The sequence below is a fragment of the Dermacentor andersoni genome, chromosome 1, assembly GCF_023375885.2.
Source record: "Dermacentor andersoni chromosome 1, qqDerAnde1_hic_scaffold, whole genome shotgun sequence".
In the NCBI taxonomy this organism is placed as follows: domain Eukaryota; kingdom Metazoa; phylum Arthropoda; class Arachnida; order Ixodida; family Ixodidae; genus Dermacentor; species Dermacentor andersoni.
Genome location: NC_092814.1, coordinates 198,337,670 through 198,357,156, shown reverse-complemented (window position 1 = coordinate 198,357,156; position 19,487 = coordinate 198,337,670). Strand labels below are relative to the sequence as shown.

General features: G+C 43.7%; 1 protein-coding gene across 1 annotated transcript; it reads right to left on the bottom strand.

Annotated features, from left to right (window-relative positions):
• Positions 1–14,886: 14,886 nt before the first annotated feature.
• Positions 14,887–18,041, bottom strand: Vps39 (vacuolar protein sorting 39). The gene has a single exon (XM_050194968.3). It carries the CDS (start codon positions 17,914–17,916, stop codon positions 15,229–15,231), a length of 2,688 nt encoding a protein of 895 aa, XP_050050925.2. The 5' UTR covers positions 17,917–18,041; the 3' UTR covers positions 14,887–15,228.
• Between the last annotated feature and the right edge of the window lie 1,446 nt (positions 18,042–19,487).

Genomic DNA, 19,487 nt, shown 5'->3' with positions numbered 1-19,487 from the left:
ATTTATGCTGATTAGCTGTGATGACTGGTATAGTGCCGAATTCCTGTCAGTATTGGGAGGCGATTCTGTGATATTCTGAGCTACTTAGAGGAACCGTTGTGTAACACTGTCAAGAAAACACCACTCGGGGCAACACATACATAAAAGCACAGCACTGTTATTGTGTGAATGTCTCGTTTTGTCCCATGTTTCATCCTGAGGTATGGCTGCCAACAGATGGCATTGCAACTCTGGGAAGTCGTGATTTGTAACTTAGCCTTGCTTGTGTCTGTGTGCACCTACCAGTGTGTGCATAGGCCTCTGCTTGTTCACTTAGTGTTCTGGCAGACCTTTAGTAGAATAGCGCACTGTGTTCAACAGATTCTTTTCTACTGCATAGGCATGCTTAGCGATTCTAACTCTGCATATGCACTAGAAAAGAAGCTGATTGCTGCATATAACCACTTGTTATCTTGTTTAAAAATTTTAAATTAAATTCTGCCCAGTTTACATGCCAAAACCATGATATGCTTATGAGACGCCGTAGTAGGGGACTTCGGATTGATTTTGACCAGCTGGGGTTCTTCAACATGCACATAAAACTAAGTACATAAGAATTTTTGCATTTTGCCCCCCCCCTCTAAAATGTGCCCATTATGGCCGGTATCAGACATGTGACTTCGAGCTCGGCAGTACAGCACCATAGCCAGTAAGCTACCGCGGTGGGTGTGATTTTGTTGTACTGACGTGCGTTTCTTCATTTTGTTTTCTGTGTCACTAACACTACTTTTTGACCCTAGCAGATCATTTAACAGTGCATATATTTATATATTTGCTGTTTTATAAACCATATAGTTAAGAAACCGACAACCATTTTTTATGGTACCCCCCCTTTTTTTTTGTGTGTAACAAAGCTTACCGGTCAGTGTCCAATGCTGCAGTGGTAATGCAAAGAAAGCTTTGAAAACCTTTTTTATCATAATTTTTCTCTCTGCAGTCACGCTCATGTTTATGAAGTCATATGCTGTAAACATGCTGGAAGCAGTGATAAGCAAGTGCAACAATTCTACACCAGCATTGGTGGGAAGCAGACAAATGCAGCCTTAGCTGTAAGAAATTAATATTTTGTTTATCAAGCAATGTTCATGTGATGGAATTTTGTGTCTCACAGGGAGACAGCAGAACTCAAGGTACCTGCACATTTAAAAAAGCACTCGTGTATGCCACCATGCAATGAGGGACACAACTCGGCACGGATTACCAGTTCCACTTGTTGCCGCAAAGGCAGTGCCGCTTATTAGCATGAACTTTTTTTTCTAGATTGTAATATGCATAAAATAAAGCACAAATGCCCATTTCAGCCCTGTTTTCGCAGTCATTATCAGCCAGTATTATCAGCCCTGTTTTCGCAGTCATTATCATCTGGCATTATTCCTCATGACTGGCGAATAGCCAAAGTAATACCAATATTTAAATCGGGTGATCGCCCTGTCCCACTTGACTATTGTCCTATCTCATTAACTAGCAACATATGCAAACTTCTCGAGCACATCATACATACACAAGTCATCAACTACCTAGAAGAAAATGATATCATCTTCAAGTACCAGCACGGTTTTCGCAGGTGTATTCATACGACACTCAGCTCGCCGGATTTACTGACGATATATTTTCCGCATTTAACGAAGGATTCCAAGTTGACGCAGTGTTTCTTGACTTCTATAAAGCTTTTGATCGCGTTCCTCATCACAGGCTTCTAATCAAATTAACACACTTAAATATTCACCCAAACATTCTTGCATGTATTAAAGATTTCCTCTCCAACAGACAACAATTCACCTGTGCTAATGGCTGTAACTATTCTTCTGTTCCTTTAACATCTGGAGCCCCCCAGGGCAGCATACTCGGTCCCCTACTTTGCTTAATTTTTATTAATGATCTACCCAAATGTGTCTCATCTCGAATTCGATTATTCGCAGATGATTGTGTTATATATCGTAATATTAGTAATGACGCTGACCGACTTTCCTTACAAACTGATCTTGATGCGGTGATCGCTTGGTGCTCCTCGTGGTTAATGTCTTTAAATACGTCTAAAACCAAGCTAATGTCATTTACCAACCATTCCACTCGACTTCCTACCACCTACTTTCTCAATAATGCTAGAGTAGAACTTGCGCCAACTTACAAGTATCTTGGCCTTCATCTTCAGTCTGACTTAACTTGGCATTACCATATTAACACCGTCTTAGCATCAGCTAACCGAGCACTCGGTGTTCTTAAGCGTAACCTCAAGCACGCACCTTCACACTTAAAAAAACTTGCTTATATCACGCTGATCCGCCCAAAAATTGAATATGCTTCTGCCATATGGGATCCCGATCAAGCATGCATAATCAACAACATTGAATCTCTGCAAAACCGTGCTGTTCGCTTCATCTTTTCCGATTATTCACACTTCACCAGCGTCACATCATTAAAACAATGTGCCGAGTTGGAATCACTATCACGTCGATGCCAGTTTGCTCGCCTAACCTTATTTCATAAACTTTATCACCATTTCACGCTTCACGATGACTTCTTTTCACCACCCCCTGCAGTTTTTCCGCACCGTGACCACGCTAACAAAGTAAAACGCATAATGTGCCGCCCATCGCTCTACGCAAAATCATTTATTCCTCGGACACTAATAGAATGGAATAACCTACCATCACGCATAGCTACTGAAGTTAACTTACCATCTTTCCAAACCTTGTTGCAAGAAAATGGTTAGTGGTAGCAGATTAGTTATTACTTATTGTTATATGCACATATTAACATGTTATGTAAAATTTTCTTGTGTTTTCATGACTAAGTGCATATACCCCTTGTTCATATCTATTTATTTTATGTTCCTTGTGTGTATGTTTATTCCATGTAGTTTTATTTCTTGTGTATATATCATGTTTGTGCCCCCCCTGTGTAATACCCTCGCGTGAGGGCCCTTAGGGGTAATGTAAATAAATAAATAAATAAAATAAATATAATATAAAGGCTGCAATTTTAAACAATGCATATGATACACTTAATTGACTTAGACAGTAATCTGCGGTTTTGTAGTTGGCATCCCACGCAAGTGCCAAAATTTCACCACAGGGTGTTGGGCCAGTTTTTCGAGACTTTCTATGCCAATTAAAAATTACAATTCCTCCTATAAGCCGCCAGCAGCATGCTCGACTCTGTCACTATAAATCATGGTCTCTTCATTTTCATCAAAATCTAATGACACATTCTGGGCAGTTGTCGGTCCCTTTAACTACGGTCATCTTTGTAATTGTAGCTTGTTCTAATAAAGCTTTCTCATGATGGGCATTTAGCCAGCCTGTCTGTGCAATGCAAATCGTGCCTGCACATCTCGTTTGCCGCCTTCGTGTTGGCTGTTCTATCATAAATTGCGCATTATCGAGCAAAAAAATGTCTACATTTATGATCCAGGGATGGCTCAGTTAGGACTTCCTCTAGCTGCAACTGCATGTAGGGAGTAGTTGTGTTACTATCACTGCACATTGCATCACTCTGCTCACTCCTTTCGTTGTTTCTTTTTGGGTTCTTCCCTCTCTCTGTCCCCTTTTAAATCAAACGGACACTAAAGAGGAGAGCTGGATTGGCACATTTCACTTCTGGAATACCAGAAACAAATTTTACTGCGAGAGGAGTCTTGGTAAGCCAAGAAAGGCGCAATGATGAAAGATGGGCATGAAGTATCCACGCCAGCTTCTCAGATGTCGTACGAGATTTGGACAGCACCTGTTCAGGACTAGTGAATAGCTTTTAAATTAAAAGAGAATTGCAGTGCATTCTAAAGGAATCAAAAACTCAACTTTGCAAGTTTTGAGAACATTTCCTGAACAAAAATGGAGCAAATTTGCGAAAACTACTTTGGAATTTGTGACAACGTGTGTACTGGCACTGCGGTTTGAGCACAGAATTTAGTAAGGAAAGATATATGCTCTTAATTTTCTCTGCTACTAATGAACCCTTTTCTGCCAAATGAATGAAAAATAAAGTTTAAAGAAAATACTTCATAAGCAAACTTTGTTATGTTGCTTTTTAGTGTCCCTTTAAACGCAGGCTCAAAGTGCTCGACAAAGGCTTGATGATGGTAGTACTGTACTGGCTTATTTTCACAATTTTGTTACCAGTAACCAAGCACTTTCAAGGTAGTGCCAGTTTGTTGCCAAGATGAAAACAATACATCGTCATTTCAATCATGAGAAATTTGCATTGTCAAAAATTCTTAGCAGTTATACCAGCATCCCGCAAGAGTAAAGGCTGCTGTGCAAAACAAATTGCCCCACAAACTAGAAGTCAATGCGAAGCATTTCTCCATCTGCACATGGCACAAGGCCTAAATGAATGAACGACCTTCCAGGGAAACGCTCGCTTGAGGACCGATACTTGCGTGGGTTGCGACACCCTGACAATGTATAATTGGAGCCAGAGGCAGTTGTATATGCTACACACTGCAACAAATTGATCTTCAACAAAATGCTTTTGAAAGAGTGCATCTCTGCAGAGCCTTTGCACTCTTATGCTCTTCTTCCGCTTGATACTTTCGAGTGCCCATTGTTGCATCTGCAAGTAGAGGCCTACATGCAGCATAGCGCAACCGAGCCGCATTCATTTGTGGCATCCCACACACCCATACCGGCAAGTAGAGCAAGAAGAGGAAGCACCAAGCCAGTAGCGACATTAAGCGAGTACATAGGAGAATGCACGCACATGCGCATGGAGCAAGGAGGGTCCAAGCCAGTAGTGGCCAGCAAGCGGATGCATGGGGGTGTGCACATTAGCAACACTGACCTTGAACAGCCTCATCTTTGACCTCGGCTCCAAGTAGGTAAAGAAATGCTTCGAATTTTGAAACGTTTACATGCAGGTGCTCTATATTCATGCTAATGTTGTTATATGAACTTTGCAGTCATCACATTTCAGATTTGAGAGCTAGGTTGTACAGTAGACTCCCTTTAAGGCGAACTCGAAGGGACTATGAAAATTTGTTCGTCTTATCAGAAGTTTGTCTTACCAAAAGAATGATTGGCGACATGACCAGGTGCATCCAGATATCCTACTTTGAAATGGTTAATGAAGTAGACTTACAACAGGGGGAAAATGATATAAAAGGCATTTATTTAGCTGAGCTTAATGGAAAACTGTCTTCAAGTAGTACTCGTGCTTGGTTTCATCCAGTATTTGACGGATGTTTGGTGCATCTGTGCAAATCAGAAAGCCGCCACAAACAATGTAATCTCACCTAATGACCTTAAAAATCCTGTGCCTTCATGCTGCTGGAAAAAATTCACTAGGGAGTACAAGAAGGCATCTGCCGCCTCACATGTCATCGGTGCAGGCTCCAAGCTTGTGTAAGTACGAAGGAACGCGCTGAGTGTGCGGCAAAGCAATGCAACCTAGAGGAAAGTCTAGGTGACGTTGCGCGAAGTGGGGAAGGAGAAACGAGGTGACGCGTCCCGGAGGGGGAAGGTAGGCGGAGGTGCGCTGGGTTGACCTCCTCTGACAGTTGCGATACGGACATCCCGAGTTCATCTCGTGATAACATCATCCTCGCACGCCGTAAGCTGTGTGTGCGAATGAAAGCGTGCGACGGCGAGCTGACGATGGCGGCTCTCGCATGCGGATAGGAGGAAATGGGGGTTTGGAAGCACGCCGTTTTCGTCACGCACATGGCATCGAGGGGGGGGGGGGGGGGCAGTGTTGTACTTTGTCCACGCGCAATCGCGCGGGCTTTACCTTGAAAGCGATCTGTTTTGGGGGCACAGTCTAGGAGGCCGATGGCTCTCAGCTTTGCGTGCACTGTGTTCTCGTCGCTCAGTTTGCGTTGAAGCGATAGACAGCGCGAAGGTCACTTCACTCGCTGCTGCTGCCATGATTCCTCACGCCAGCGAGCGTCCGCGGTCATCGAGTGTGATGTGTTCATGTTTGACTGAGCGCGCTGACACCATGCTTGTCAATTTGGTAAGCGAATGAAAGAGGCGTTCTACTCCGGCAACTGCAGCGTATGGCGCGGCCTCGTGAGCCCCGTCTTGAATACGATATTCGATGCGGACAGTCCAGGCACACCGAGGGCAGATAGCTTCGTGTGCGCTATAGCACACATACGCTTGCACGTCACCCACATTCACGAAGTGAAACGTCACTGTCTCATTTTGTTTCTTCCTCTCGTTTTCGCCTCTGTTTACAGGCGATATGTGCACCGCAGGCCTCCAGTAGGGTGCCTCGATGCACTCGCCCCCCCGGGCGCGGCGCACCAGGGGGGTCGCCCCCCCCCTGAAATTAAGACGCATACTCCCCCCCCCCCCCCCCCCCCTCCCTGCCCACGTCACCACTTCTCACACACATTCATAAAGCGCCGCCAAATCAATGTTGAGACTTGACAGCTATTCGGTGGTCAACATTTTGCAGTCTTTTTCACTCCTTTTGGATGGAGGTACTATATCGGCCTCTCCTGGGATGTGAAGGCCAGTTTCCTCATCAATTCGGTGCCCTTGCGATTAACTCAAGATGCATTCAGTTGTCACCATCTATTCAACGGTCACGCGCGTCGTTGTTGCTTCGTTAGTTCAACCTTCTTCGTTTAGACTGATCCAGGGACCAGGAAAGGGATTCAGTTCGTGGTCAGTTGGTCTGTATGCACGTGGAACGAGTTGCGGCCAGAGAAAATGCCAATTGCGTTTAACTTTTCTTTTTGTTTTATTATTTCCTCGAGTGACGGCTCGCCCCGATGCTCACAGATCCTCAGAACCATATACCCGTGATATGGGTTAGATAAGGTGGAAAATAAAATAATGCGAGACAGCGTCCATCATCAAACCCTGTAATAACCCTTAAACTCATAGGCAATATGACTGTCACCTGTTAACTTGTCTGGTTTTTCCTTAAAGGGAAGCTGAAACACTCTTCGAAAAAAATGAGTTCCCTGCAGCATTCTACAGTTTTTAGTCCATTGAACACGGATATCTAGTTTAAAAAGGGCGGAAACAAACGCAAGCGGCTGTTTTTTGCAAGAAAACGCGCACCAGCGCCTCAGGGCATCGCGCGAACGCCACTGTTGCCCTCGATTGGTCGGGACCACTGTGATGTCATTCACGGGGATCACCGGTCGGCGCGGCCGTTTCAGAGCGTAGCACACCGTTTTGGTCTGGCTTCACAGATGAGTTGTAAGCAGTATGGAACGCTCTCGCTGTCTCGAACAGCTTGTATTTTCGCCCCACATGTTCGAACCGACAGTCGATACAGAAAACGATGGCGGCAACGACGATGTTGAGTGTACCAACAGCGAAAACGATTTGTGCACCTTCTCGCGCATTAGAAATATTAGCTGCTACGAATGTTTTTTTTTTCATGTAGCTGCACACTGCAATGACAGGAGAAGAAAGGCGCTAAAGTGTCACTGGGAACTTGCTGCTGGAAGAATGCCGAAGCACTAACTTCTCATTGAATTGTAAACACGGGTGCAATTCCGCAATGTCAAGCACCTTGCCGCTGCTTGTCTAAAGTTCCGTGTATTTTTTTTTTTTTTTTTGCGTGTTGATACACGATCGCGAACGTAAGTACCGCGTTTCAAAGCGCGCACATACAGTGCTGCGAGGTACGTGACATGACAAGAACTTTATTTGAGTCCTGAGGGACTGAGATTTTGGGGAGCCAAAACCGAAGGCTCCCGAAGATGAAGTCGGTGGCTCCGCCCACGATGGGACCGGGAGATCAAGTCCCGGCGCAATGTCGTGGGCCCTCTGTACAGCCTGGAGTTGAATGTGGGGATTGCTGCTCTTGAGAGATTCCTGCCATTGTTCTTTCGTGATGGGTGGAGAGGCGTTAAGGGCTGGGCACAGCCAGAGCATGTGGTCAAAAGAGCATGAGTCATGACCAAATTTGGGGCACGACTGTTAGTGTACAGGATCTATCTTAAGGGATCGAGGAGTGGGATACGAACGGGTTTGCAGGAGTCTGAGTGTGGTAGCCTGAGGATTGTTCAATTTGGGGTGAGGGGGTGGAAATGTCCTCCTGCCTAGTCGATAATGGGAAACAATTTCATGGAAAGTACATAATGGATCTTTGTGGATGTTGACCTCGTTCCAAGCCTGGCTACCCGCGACAGCGCGGTGCGTGAAATCGCGCTCTCCGGTGGGCTTGCTCGTTAGGATTACATCTAAGCGGGTTAATTGAGCTATCTAGATGGGCTGGGAACCACGAGATCTGGTATCCTCCTTAGCTGCTCTCCCTAGTCCTTTGAAGTGCTTTAATCACAATACTGTTCGCCTGTTCAGATATGAGGGCGGACGAGGAGGATCTAACCGCCGTGCGCGAGTCCGAGAAGACGATAGCGGGAACTTTTGAGCCGTGAAAAGCCAGAGCGATCGCCGCTTCCTCCGCCACATGGGCAAACTTTGTATAAACAGAGGCTGCATTGACCAGGTTGCCCCCCGCGTCTAGCACCGAGACAGCGAACTTATCCCCACTGTACAGTCATGGAAGTTGCTTATCATACACATCCAGATCGAGATGGCCCTGAAGGGCGATTATATGTGCAATATTCAGACTATGGTTCGACGACTTTGCGATTGTGGCTCGATCAAAAATCGGTATGCGTGCTGCATGCTAGTGTTGACATACAGATATTAGGCAGTTTTAGCACCACCGTGTGGTAAACACGGTAACTTTACGACAACAGCAACCGTACGTCGAATGTCGCTAAGCAAGCCTAGCAACGCTAGCAACAACGCGTTTCCGCATTGGTCGTAAGGCTATCCGGCTACGCTAAAACTGTGTTACCAAACGTTCATGGCTGCAAATGTTCGCATTTCTCTAGTGCATCAATGTGGGCACCGAATTAAATACCGTTTGCCTGCATCGTTGTCGAGCTCCGATTATAATCCTCCGGCTGCCTCCTCACCCGGCGCTCCGGGAAGCGACGGGGGCGTGTCCGCGGAGGGGATTTAAAAAGGAATTTCTCCCCCTTATATTAACAAAATGAAGAAAAAAATTTCAGAACCGTAAATTCATAGGTCTGTTCTTCCCAACCCCAGCAATTCATGGAATTTGAAAACCGCTTCAGCTTCCCTTTAATTGTACAGCTCTTTTCGTGCAATATTGCCAACTGGAAACAAGAGTCGCAAGGATTTGAGAAATTAAGCGATCTACTAAGCCAAGGCAACAGCCAAACAGGAAGGAAAAGCGAAAATTAACAAATTTAGCCGTTGTTTATTAAAATATTTGTGGATCAATTAAAAAGGAAGCAGAGAAAATGCCGCCTCAAGTGGAGGCCAATTCTGTGTGTTCTGAATGATGCTTCTACAGTTATCATTTGAGCCGCCTAACGTAGCCACTTCTCTGCTGTGCTTATGTAGGTGTTTTTCTAAACGGCAGCCACGCATCGTTACGTAACTTCCCAAATAACAATACGAGTCGGTTGTGGCACTTAACTGCTTAGAGCCGTAAACGAGGGATCCAAAATAAATGTGATTGTTCCGCAAATATATATTTCTGTATAATTCTTCCAGAGCTAATTAAAAAAAAACGCTGCTATAGTCGGACCCAACAGTCTGCAATGAAGCCCCGCCCACGCCCTCATAACCGCCAGCCACTGTTCCTCCGCGAGGCTGCAAATATTTCGTTCTTCAAACTTTTTCTGTTACCCAAATAAGGTGGTAACTACAAAAATAAAATTATTGGCGCGTAATTTTGTACCTTTTCCCTCGCCTATTATAGTGGAATGGCGAAACCCTAATTCTTTATTGAAATGAAATAATATGGCTGCTTCGCTCCAGCTATTTATTGCAAATCATCACTTCAGTTGGCAGTGAAGATTCATGAGTAAAACAGACTAAGCAGTAAAGTGAAATGTACCGCAGACTTTTGAAGAGTGAAATGCTCAGACTCAATACATTTCGTCCATGTGTGTCGCACACCTCATTGCTTCTGCCGATGAAAAGACTCTTCAAGAACAGCAGTGCTCCGGAGATATCAAGTACGACGCTATTTTGAAAAGGCCGCATGACGACGACTTTGTTTGCTTCTGTGATTGGATGGTGGAGTAACACAAACTCCACGCGGTCCGTGTGCCTTTGTTTCCAACTGCTGTTTTTGTTTTTTTATGTTCTATTCTACTAAAGTAGTCTTTATTTTACACTTTCGCTTCTTTACTTGTTCTTCCTATGCTTCTTTCCTGCACGAGTCCATTAGACGTGGCTCTTTTTTTTTCTTTATTGGCAGAACTTTCACCTAGCAAACACAAAGGGTATCATTTTTTTCTAAATAATGTAAGCGATACATAATTATACACAAACACACTTTCAAGCTTGTGCACATATATATCGTGCGATCAGTTACATTGTGGGTGGCCATGTCACGTTTAAAATTCCTTTAATGTTGCGAGGGGCTTAATCCTCGCCAGCCAATCCGGAGGACATTCTTGATCTTTAATTACATCAACGAACTTGGAAATACCTTCCCACAAGAGCAGCCGCACAGGCCAGCTGTCAGGCTCACAAAAGAAACCGGCCATTCTAGCCCGCCATAAACAGTGGAGGCCCATTAGCATAACTAAGTCCAAAGGCATCCCATCCTCATTTTCTACCGACAAAAATGTTTGTTTGCCAAGGAAAGGAGAGGTGTATCGCACAGGCGTACCTGTAAAATACACCTTATTTAATTTCTCTGTTGTGGGTTTACGCGTTTTTATGCCGAATGGTGGGCGTTATTCGCATTTGCACTAATAAAGGTACCCCTCCTCGTTTGCATAGAATAGTTACCTTGGGTTGCCCCCCCCCGAAAAATCTCCTGGGTATGTAACTGCCTGCAGGATCTGTAGCGGTCACTCTGAATGTTTCTTAACCGAAGAGCACATCTGAGGCGGTTCATTCAAAGCAGATGTTTTTTTGCATTGAGTCTATGGAAAACCAAACAAATGTTCCCATGTTCGTTATATGCGAGAATTCGCCATAACCGAGTTCGTCATAACGAGCGTTCACTGTAAATGCACACCGCGTTTTAACAAACAGCATTTTCGGCTTTATTTGATGAAGTCTCTTAATATTTGCACTCCATACATAAACACAAGGCAAGGCTTTGGTGAAATTGCAAAAATGAGGCAGCATGCTTTGCTTTAAATAATCATCTGAGCTAGTTATGTATTTAAACGCACGTGCAAATAGTCTTTGGTTTTCAACAGCCCAAAGTGCTCAAGTTAGATTTGCATAAGAAGCTTGCACACCCGTATAAGTCTATAAAAACAACATACAGACATAGTCCACAGCTTTTCAAACTTCTGGTGCACAATGAAAATAATAGCAGAGACGCATAGAGTCCTTTGGTCTTTTAGTACTTTAGACAATACTCGATGGAATATTTAATGGAAGGTCCGCTAGTTGCATTCACAGCCACACACACCGACATAAAAGTTACATGGAGTAGCTTGCCGGCATTACTTCGATTTTTGTTTCTTCAGCTTTATCAAAATGTTCATGTCTATCATGCACAGCAGGTAAACCCAACTTTTATTTTGGAACAGGAACATTTATGTACAAAGTGATGGTCTGCAATAGCAAAGAAAACATCCGTGCCAGTAGGTGTGCTAAGTTTAGTCAGTTTGATATCGCAACTGAAAGCACAGAAATACTTTGATTCCCAACCTTGTAAGGTGGCTGCTGTATTTGCCCGTGTATTATCTGTCCCAAAAGTTCCCAGGCTAATGTGCTACTGAGCGTACCTTACAAAGATATGCTATGCTTGCCAGCACTGGTTTACTTTGTATGTATACATATGGAGGCACCTACAGATCTATATGCCTTTATATTACTTGATAAGGCATGTGCCAGTAATCAAAGTGCCACCACACAGCTTGATGTCTAGTATGGTCAATGGCCTGTTGTCCTGAAAACTTGTGACAGATTGCAGATGTAACACAATTCACAAGGCTAACAGTTACCAAGTCACATGATTTCATTTATTGCGCAGTTCCTATCGAAAGTTTCATGTCATCATTAATGAATCACTGGTGACCATTATTTAATCCTTTTAGCTGTGGCAAATAAATTTTCAAGAATCTTTCCCCAGATCATTAATCAAACTAGGGGAGAGAAATGAAGTTAATCCTAACCTGAAGTGGAGCATGCGGTATATTAAGACAAAAATGTTTTAGCTACGTTATTACATGGTTATTCTTTTTCTCAGATCACATGTAGTTCATACAATTGACATAGCACTTAAAAGGATTATGTAATGAAATACATCCATCAGCCAAGCTGACATGTGCCTGCTTTACTCTTCTTTGTCCCCCAGCAAAGTGAGCTTGGTGCATAGTGAAGGGGGAGCTGCATGCTTGGTTTATAATGTGCAGTTCCCACACATTTTATTGGAAAATTGTTTAAATTTTGACTCTAAAGGGACACTAAAGAGAAACAATAACTCAGTTTACACTAATAAAGTATTCTTTCAAAACTTCGTTAATTTTACAGTAATAGGTTGATTAATAAAGCTCCAACTTCCATTTTCTGAATTTCATGCTGAAACCTGAGCACCAATATCTGTATCATTACGGATTTCAATGCGTTTTCTCACATTTGGGTCGTTGTGGCAAAGAAAAGGTTCTTGCTCAGTTCACTAGCTCCTTTAGAATACAATATAGTCCATTTTTACCGATAAAAAGATTGACTAAACCTGAGTAGACACCATCACGGTGCATTGATGTGGAAATGTCAAGGCAGCAACAACACTAGGCTTTTGTTTCTGCTTTCCCAAGCCTCTTGTCATGGTCCGAGTGGCTTTTTTGGTATTGCAGAAGGGCAAGTTATTAATGCAGCTCAACTTACTTTTTCTTTAGTGTCTCTTTTAATGCACAGCAGAAGATTGATCATGCAACAGAATACTCGTATTTACAACTCTGTAAGATCCATGAAAAACATGTAGCACCTGCAATTGGTCTAACTGTGACTGCCAACGATTTCCATTTAGTAAAAGCTCCACGAGAGCATTGCACTAGGGACGTGAAAAAAACCCTGCCTAGTTGACAATTTTAGTAATGAAGTACCAGACAAGCTCCCACTTATGCCAAAACAGTCTATAGAAGTATGTTGCATTAAGAACCACTGTTGCTTGTGATCTTTCATGTTCTCTACTTCAGTTTCAAATGGCAACACTCAAACACCATTCAAGAAAACACTACTTTCAGGACTCTGCTCAGCATTCTTATATATGAGCAAGTAATTTGCACATTTATGTCCAGACACTGTACTAAAAGGCCATGAGGGATGCCACAATGTAGGGGTCCAGATTAATTATGATCATTGGCTGCTTAAGGTGACACAAATATTGGCAAACACATACTTTTCCACTATTTACCATTATTAATTAAGCAAAGGCATCCACGTAAGAAGCTAGTATGTACAATTCAAACATTTGTTATCACTGCAGCACTGTTAAAGTTCCTTCAGTGAACTGCGACACCAGACTATCTGGTAAATAATGTGAAGAGGGTTTTGAGCACCCAAATTGCACCAAAGCATTTTTTTTTTCAAAAATGGCACTACCACTGGCAGTACTATTGTTAACTGTGACGGTGGTAACTTTGTGGTTGGGTGGTTTAGTGTATAGGAATATTCAACTGTGAAGGAAATATGAATTGAATAAAAATGACATTCTTACCATGAGTCCTCTACCAGGACTTTACTGGCTGTCAGGCTTTTTCAAGCCAGCAGCACAAAGCAAGGGGTCATATTATGTAATGATTATTTTCATCATCCCATTCTTTTTGCCATTCGTCATTAGTTGGCATGACACCAAGCCTCCATTATCACTAGTGTCGGCCACTCACTGTGATAACTAGGGGTGTGGGAATAGTAATTTTGGACACCGAATTGAACACAAATGAAATACTGACGGAAGCAAAGCGAATTGAATATGTTTCAAATAATGAGCAGCCATTTGCAGCATTAAGATAGAATGATTTTCACATCATGCTCATGTTAGCAAGTTTCTATCATTACATTGCACATTACGAAGTGTTTATTAAAAGCATAGAGGATTAGGAACAAATAAGCAGTTTATTCACATACTCAAGACTCATTGGCGAGCGCACATGATGGTGGTTTAGCCAGAAAAGACGTGACTCTCTGAGCAACGTAGTGTGCTCCACAACATGACTTTTCGTCTTTTATATCTACTTTGGCAGCCGGGATTAAATTTGTCGCAGATTTGCTTCAATTTTATGCCCAAGTGCAGTAAGTTAGCAATTTGAAATATTTGAAAAATACTAGAAAAGTATTAGTATTTACATATAGCGACTATTCGATTGGAAGAGCAAATATTCAACTTTTTTCGAATATTCACACACCCCCAGTGATATAAATGAACAGAATCGAAGGGAAGAAAATTATTACATAATAAGACACCTGGCAAGTGTTTCATATAACAAAAGATATTCATGATTTTTTGAATAGAAGCTAATGGAGTCATTAAACACTATTTCATGTCAGAATAACTTGCCATCACATGGACTGTGAGCAACATCTGCTTGATGTTTTTCAGGCTTTGAAACCAACATGAAGCAGACGTGTATGCCAGGGTCTATAATTTTTCCATGTCAGTCACACTCGCAGGGCACAACTTTGTTGTGGTCTGTACTAACATGCAGACTTGACAAGCATTAGCAGGATACTCTGCAATAAAAGTTATTTTCATTGTGTGATCACTATTACACTGCCGCTCAGGCTGGCTGAAAAAGTATTTTCAAATCAGTCCTAATCACAAATGACAGACAATGCATGAGCACAGATGTCTGCTTTTGTATTACCAAGGTGGTTCAGCTTAATTTCATTTGAGTCAGGCTACTGCTCAGAAAACAAAACCAACCACTGCAAACTTGCTTCGTTTTACTAAATTATAAACTAAAATACATATATGAGCCTTGGTGCCTTTACAGCAGTTCACATTGAGCACCTTTTAGTCCCAGATACATCAGTTTTACATAGAGCATAAAAATGTAGCAAGGCCCACACTGGCACATTTGCACAAGGTTATAGAGAAAGCATGAAATATCACAGAAACATTCACTCCCACTCTTTCACACACAAGTCCGCACAAGCATCACAACACTTTCTAGTGCTCAACCACCTACACAGATTGTATGCACAGGGCACTACCACATGCCGCTGATTTAGTTTAGGAGCAACTATGATTAACAGCCAAGGCATTGCCTCAAGATGCCAACCTCGACTCATATCCTTCCCTGCAAGAGTAATGAACTACTGCACCATCTGGATACCTGGCAAAGGCACTGCTCCCTATTCTCTTCTGACATACACAACATACATCAAGCTCCGTTAGTGTTATCTTTAGTGACTTGACACGCACACAACGCTCTTTCACTTGCAAGTGCTCTGCAAATAGCAGTGATCTCTGTAGACCAGCAGCATGCAACTCTTTCGTGCATCTGTCTAAGACCTCTCGGAGAAAACCTCGAACATCTTCAACTAGCACATCCCCAGGCAACATTTGGAGGGCACGCAATGGGTCAATTTCCTTCACGTGATCCATTAAAATTTTGAGTGCACCTTTCAAGTTTTGTTCACGGCAACCTTTGGGAATCGGCAGGGGGGATGGCAGCCCTGCAATGTTGGCTGCAGTACGTCTACACAGATCCAGCACCCTGGAGCCTTCATCAGGAGGTTGCAAATACATTTGAAGCAGGATCAGGAATACATCTCGATTGCGCTCTGGGTTACGGTTGTACTGTGAGGCGCAATACTGCTCTGCCTTGGACGGGTCACTTAGTACATAGATGTAGACCTCAAGAGCTTCATTGTGACGTCCTAGCTTGCCCATTACCACAGCTGCCTCTTCAAACAACCCATCACTCAACAAATGTGTGGGGAAGTTCTCAGCTGTGTACCTGTCAGAGGTCTCCAAAAAATCAACCAAGTCTTTGCGCAGTTCCCCCACCAGACCAGGCTCACCAGGACCAACTGGGGAATGCTGCTGAGAAAGGAGAGACCGCACAGATTCAATGTACTTGTGAATGAGTGTGTTGTGGAACATTTCAGTCTGGTCATTCCATTTGTGGATGACATGTTTAAGATAAGGTATAACTAGGTGAGGTGCCTTTTTAGACAGGAAGTCGAGCACTACGTCTCTGGGTAAGGCTTCACCTTCTTTCTCTTGTTGGTCTTCAACAAAAATCTTGAGACCTTCTTCTGGATGCTCTTCAAGAACCCATAATGAGTAACGCAGTATGAGCTCCATGTGCTTTCTACCTAGGTGCTGGAGGTAGCCAACAGTCCTTTCATGGCCTTTAAGAGGCGAGTCTGCCTTGTGTGCCTCTCTCATGAGCAAATCAAGTGCCTTTTCATGTTGGTTTTTTTGCTGGTACAGTATGATCAACTCGCTAAGTTTTTGATGCTTCTTGAGAGCACGTTCACACTCATCCAGATGATAGAAGTTGTCTGGGAGACGCAGCAATGAGGCTACTAGTGCCACGTTGGTCTCAAGGTAGCACTTCAGCATTGTGGTGTCAATAATCTGTAGAAGTTGCTTCTTGCTCTTTACGGTCTTGCTCCCTTGCACTATGCCAGTAAGTGCAGGCTCATGCTGGTTGTCTGAAAGCAGCTTGCACCTGACTTGAACCAAGTAGTCTACAAGTGCATAAAGCCCAGCCTCTAGATCAGCATCTCTGAGATCAGGCACCTTATCAGGGTATGAGATGGAATTACGATAGTCCTCGGGCAAAAGATCTGGGAAAAGGCCTATGACATGTGATGGATCTGTCTCAAGACCCATAAAGATGTTCAGGGACTCTTCGAATTTCTTCTTGCAGAAAAGGTCGAAAGCATGCAAGTTCTGGATGTGACGTTTGCTTGCATTGCGTTCCTCCTCACTCTGGTCAGACAGATCAGCTAGCTTCAAGGCCAGCTCAAAGCACTTGTCCTTGAGAACTTGCGGAATTTGGTCCTGCACGGGAGTCCGCAGAATGCACCACACTGCACCACTTGGTGCCAAAACGTACAGCTGGCCCTTCTTGCATGGCAGGAGAAGTCTCGGCTTCAGAAAATTCACCTTCTGAATTAGGGCACGCGGTTCCACTGTCCTCACCTCTACACCGAACGACTGTGCGCTTAAGAGGTACGGGTAGTCGTAACAGAGAGAGATCGGTGCCTCTGACCAGGTGACCGCGTATTTGTGCGTTGGCAGGCCATCGCGATTTACGAAAATAGTCATGTCGTCTCTACTGAGAGCGAAGCTATTTTCTTTCAGCTTCAAGCAGAGCGGTTCCGGCTGCTTTCCCGTAGGAAAAAGTTGCTTTGTCTCGCCAGACAACTGTAGGATATTGTATTCGGATCTAAACCCAACGAGAAGAGATTCGTCGCCACACCATACAATAGATCGCGGAGTGTCAGGGACGCACAAGCCTTGCGGATGCTCGCAGAAAGTATTGTTTTTCCAGTAGAATAGTTCAAGCTTCCGCTTCACAGCCGCGCACAACATGAGAGTTATTTTCACTTCGCCTGTAAGCGTAGTCTTCTCCTGTACATTGACAGCAAACAATGTGCATCCCTTACACTTGGCCAAAGCTGGGCAGTCGATCGGTGGCGTGTTAGGCTCGAGGCTGAGATGATGCACACTCAAGGAGCCATCAGACAAGCTGATGAGCAAGTTCAGCTCGGGAATGACGCACAGTTGGGTGATCGGCTTCTTCGCAAAAACTTTGTTGGAAAACCCAAGATGGACAAAGAACTTCGGACCGTCGGCGCTATCTTTCTCAACAACGGTGTAAACAAGTAGGTTGCCGTCCTTCGTGCCCAAATACAGCTTGTCTCCGTGCGCAGCCACGGACTCAACCTTCAATGGCATCTTCTTGATTAGCGGGATCGCAGTGTAGGCCTCGTACATTGTGGCATTTAAGCTTGCTGTCTTGAACGCGCACACACAGAAACAGCAGCCGAAAGTATCCCCTTAACCAGCACGCCCCCCACACCCGTGATGTCGATAATACCCATACAGTGGAATCTGTGAAGTCGCCATCGACTACATTTGGCTTCAGATTGGATTGGGCTGGATGTAAAATGTGATTGGTTGCCAGTATTGTGCAAGAAAAGGTCGAAACGGTGGGGACGTCATGTCTGTTGACCAAACAAATATATATATATATATATATATATATATATATATATATATATATATATATATATATATATATATATATATATATATATATATATATATATATATATACACACATGGTGGAAGAAGACAGGTGCTCCGACCTAAGTCCCTCAATACCTTAGCTCCGACGGCGCACCCGCGCTGGGGCGAGAGAGCGGCCACATCGTGTGGCCGGAAGTGAGCGCCGCCGCTAGGGCAGCACGTGTTCAGGGGGCCTTGCTCTCCGCCAATTCTCCTGGCGCAAGCGTGGATAATTTACGACTTCAGTCAGCATTGAAACACCAATTCCTAAAGAAATGCCCTTTTTCGTTATTTAGACGCCTAATTCTGAGTAGATGGAAGGTTTCATGCCGCTTACTGTCAAAATACCGTCATTTCCGACACCAGAAAGACGCGTCTTCTGCTCGAGCAGACGACGCGCGATCGGAGGCTGCTCTTGTAAACCTCAAGACACGAGGCCGGCTGCTGCACCCGACTGCTCACATATTTCAAATGCTGGAGAGAGCCGAAAGCAGTTTTCCGGAAACATGCTGAAAAGTCCGATGCTTACAACCTCACCATCGATGAAATTCTTGTAAGTAATTGCATCCGATTTTCATGTGCTCGAGCACAAAGTAGATATTGCAGCGCATCTTTTAAATTAATATGTTCCGATGAGGATGTGATAGTTCAGCAAACAAAGAAGGTCCGACAGCAGCCAGTCGCCAGTATATATATATATATATATATATATATATATATATATATATATATATATATATATATATATGAAATGCGGGAGCATTACCTGTCGCTGAGTTTAGTCTATGGTTTAGTGTTGCGGTTTGTTGCTGAGTTTAGTGCTGCTGCATTATGTTTCCGAGTGTAATCTTGCTGCTTATGAAGTCTCGACCGTCTCACCAACGCAAGACGACAAACCGGCCTTATGGCGATCTCTTGGCTAAGTTTTATTTGCGGAGTTTTCATTAAAGTAAATAAGGTGGTTGGAGCGCGCACAAAAGTGGAACCACGGGTGGAACGCTCGGTACGTCAGTGTTGCCCTCTATCACCATTGCTTTTTTCCCTGTATATTGAATATTTTTGTTTGAGCATAATCAATAGCACCAACATACGAGGATTTCGTCTCCATGCAGAGGAAGTACTTCTGCTTGCACATGCAGACGACATAGCATTATTTTGTGTTGATCATGAAAGTATCATTAATGCTGTAAAAGTTGTCAAAGATTTCTGTGAGGTTAGTGACAGTGCAAATACAATCAACTGGGGTTGCACTCAATGATGTGCCGCAGCAGATGTGC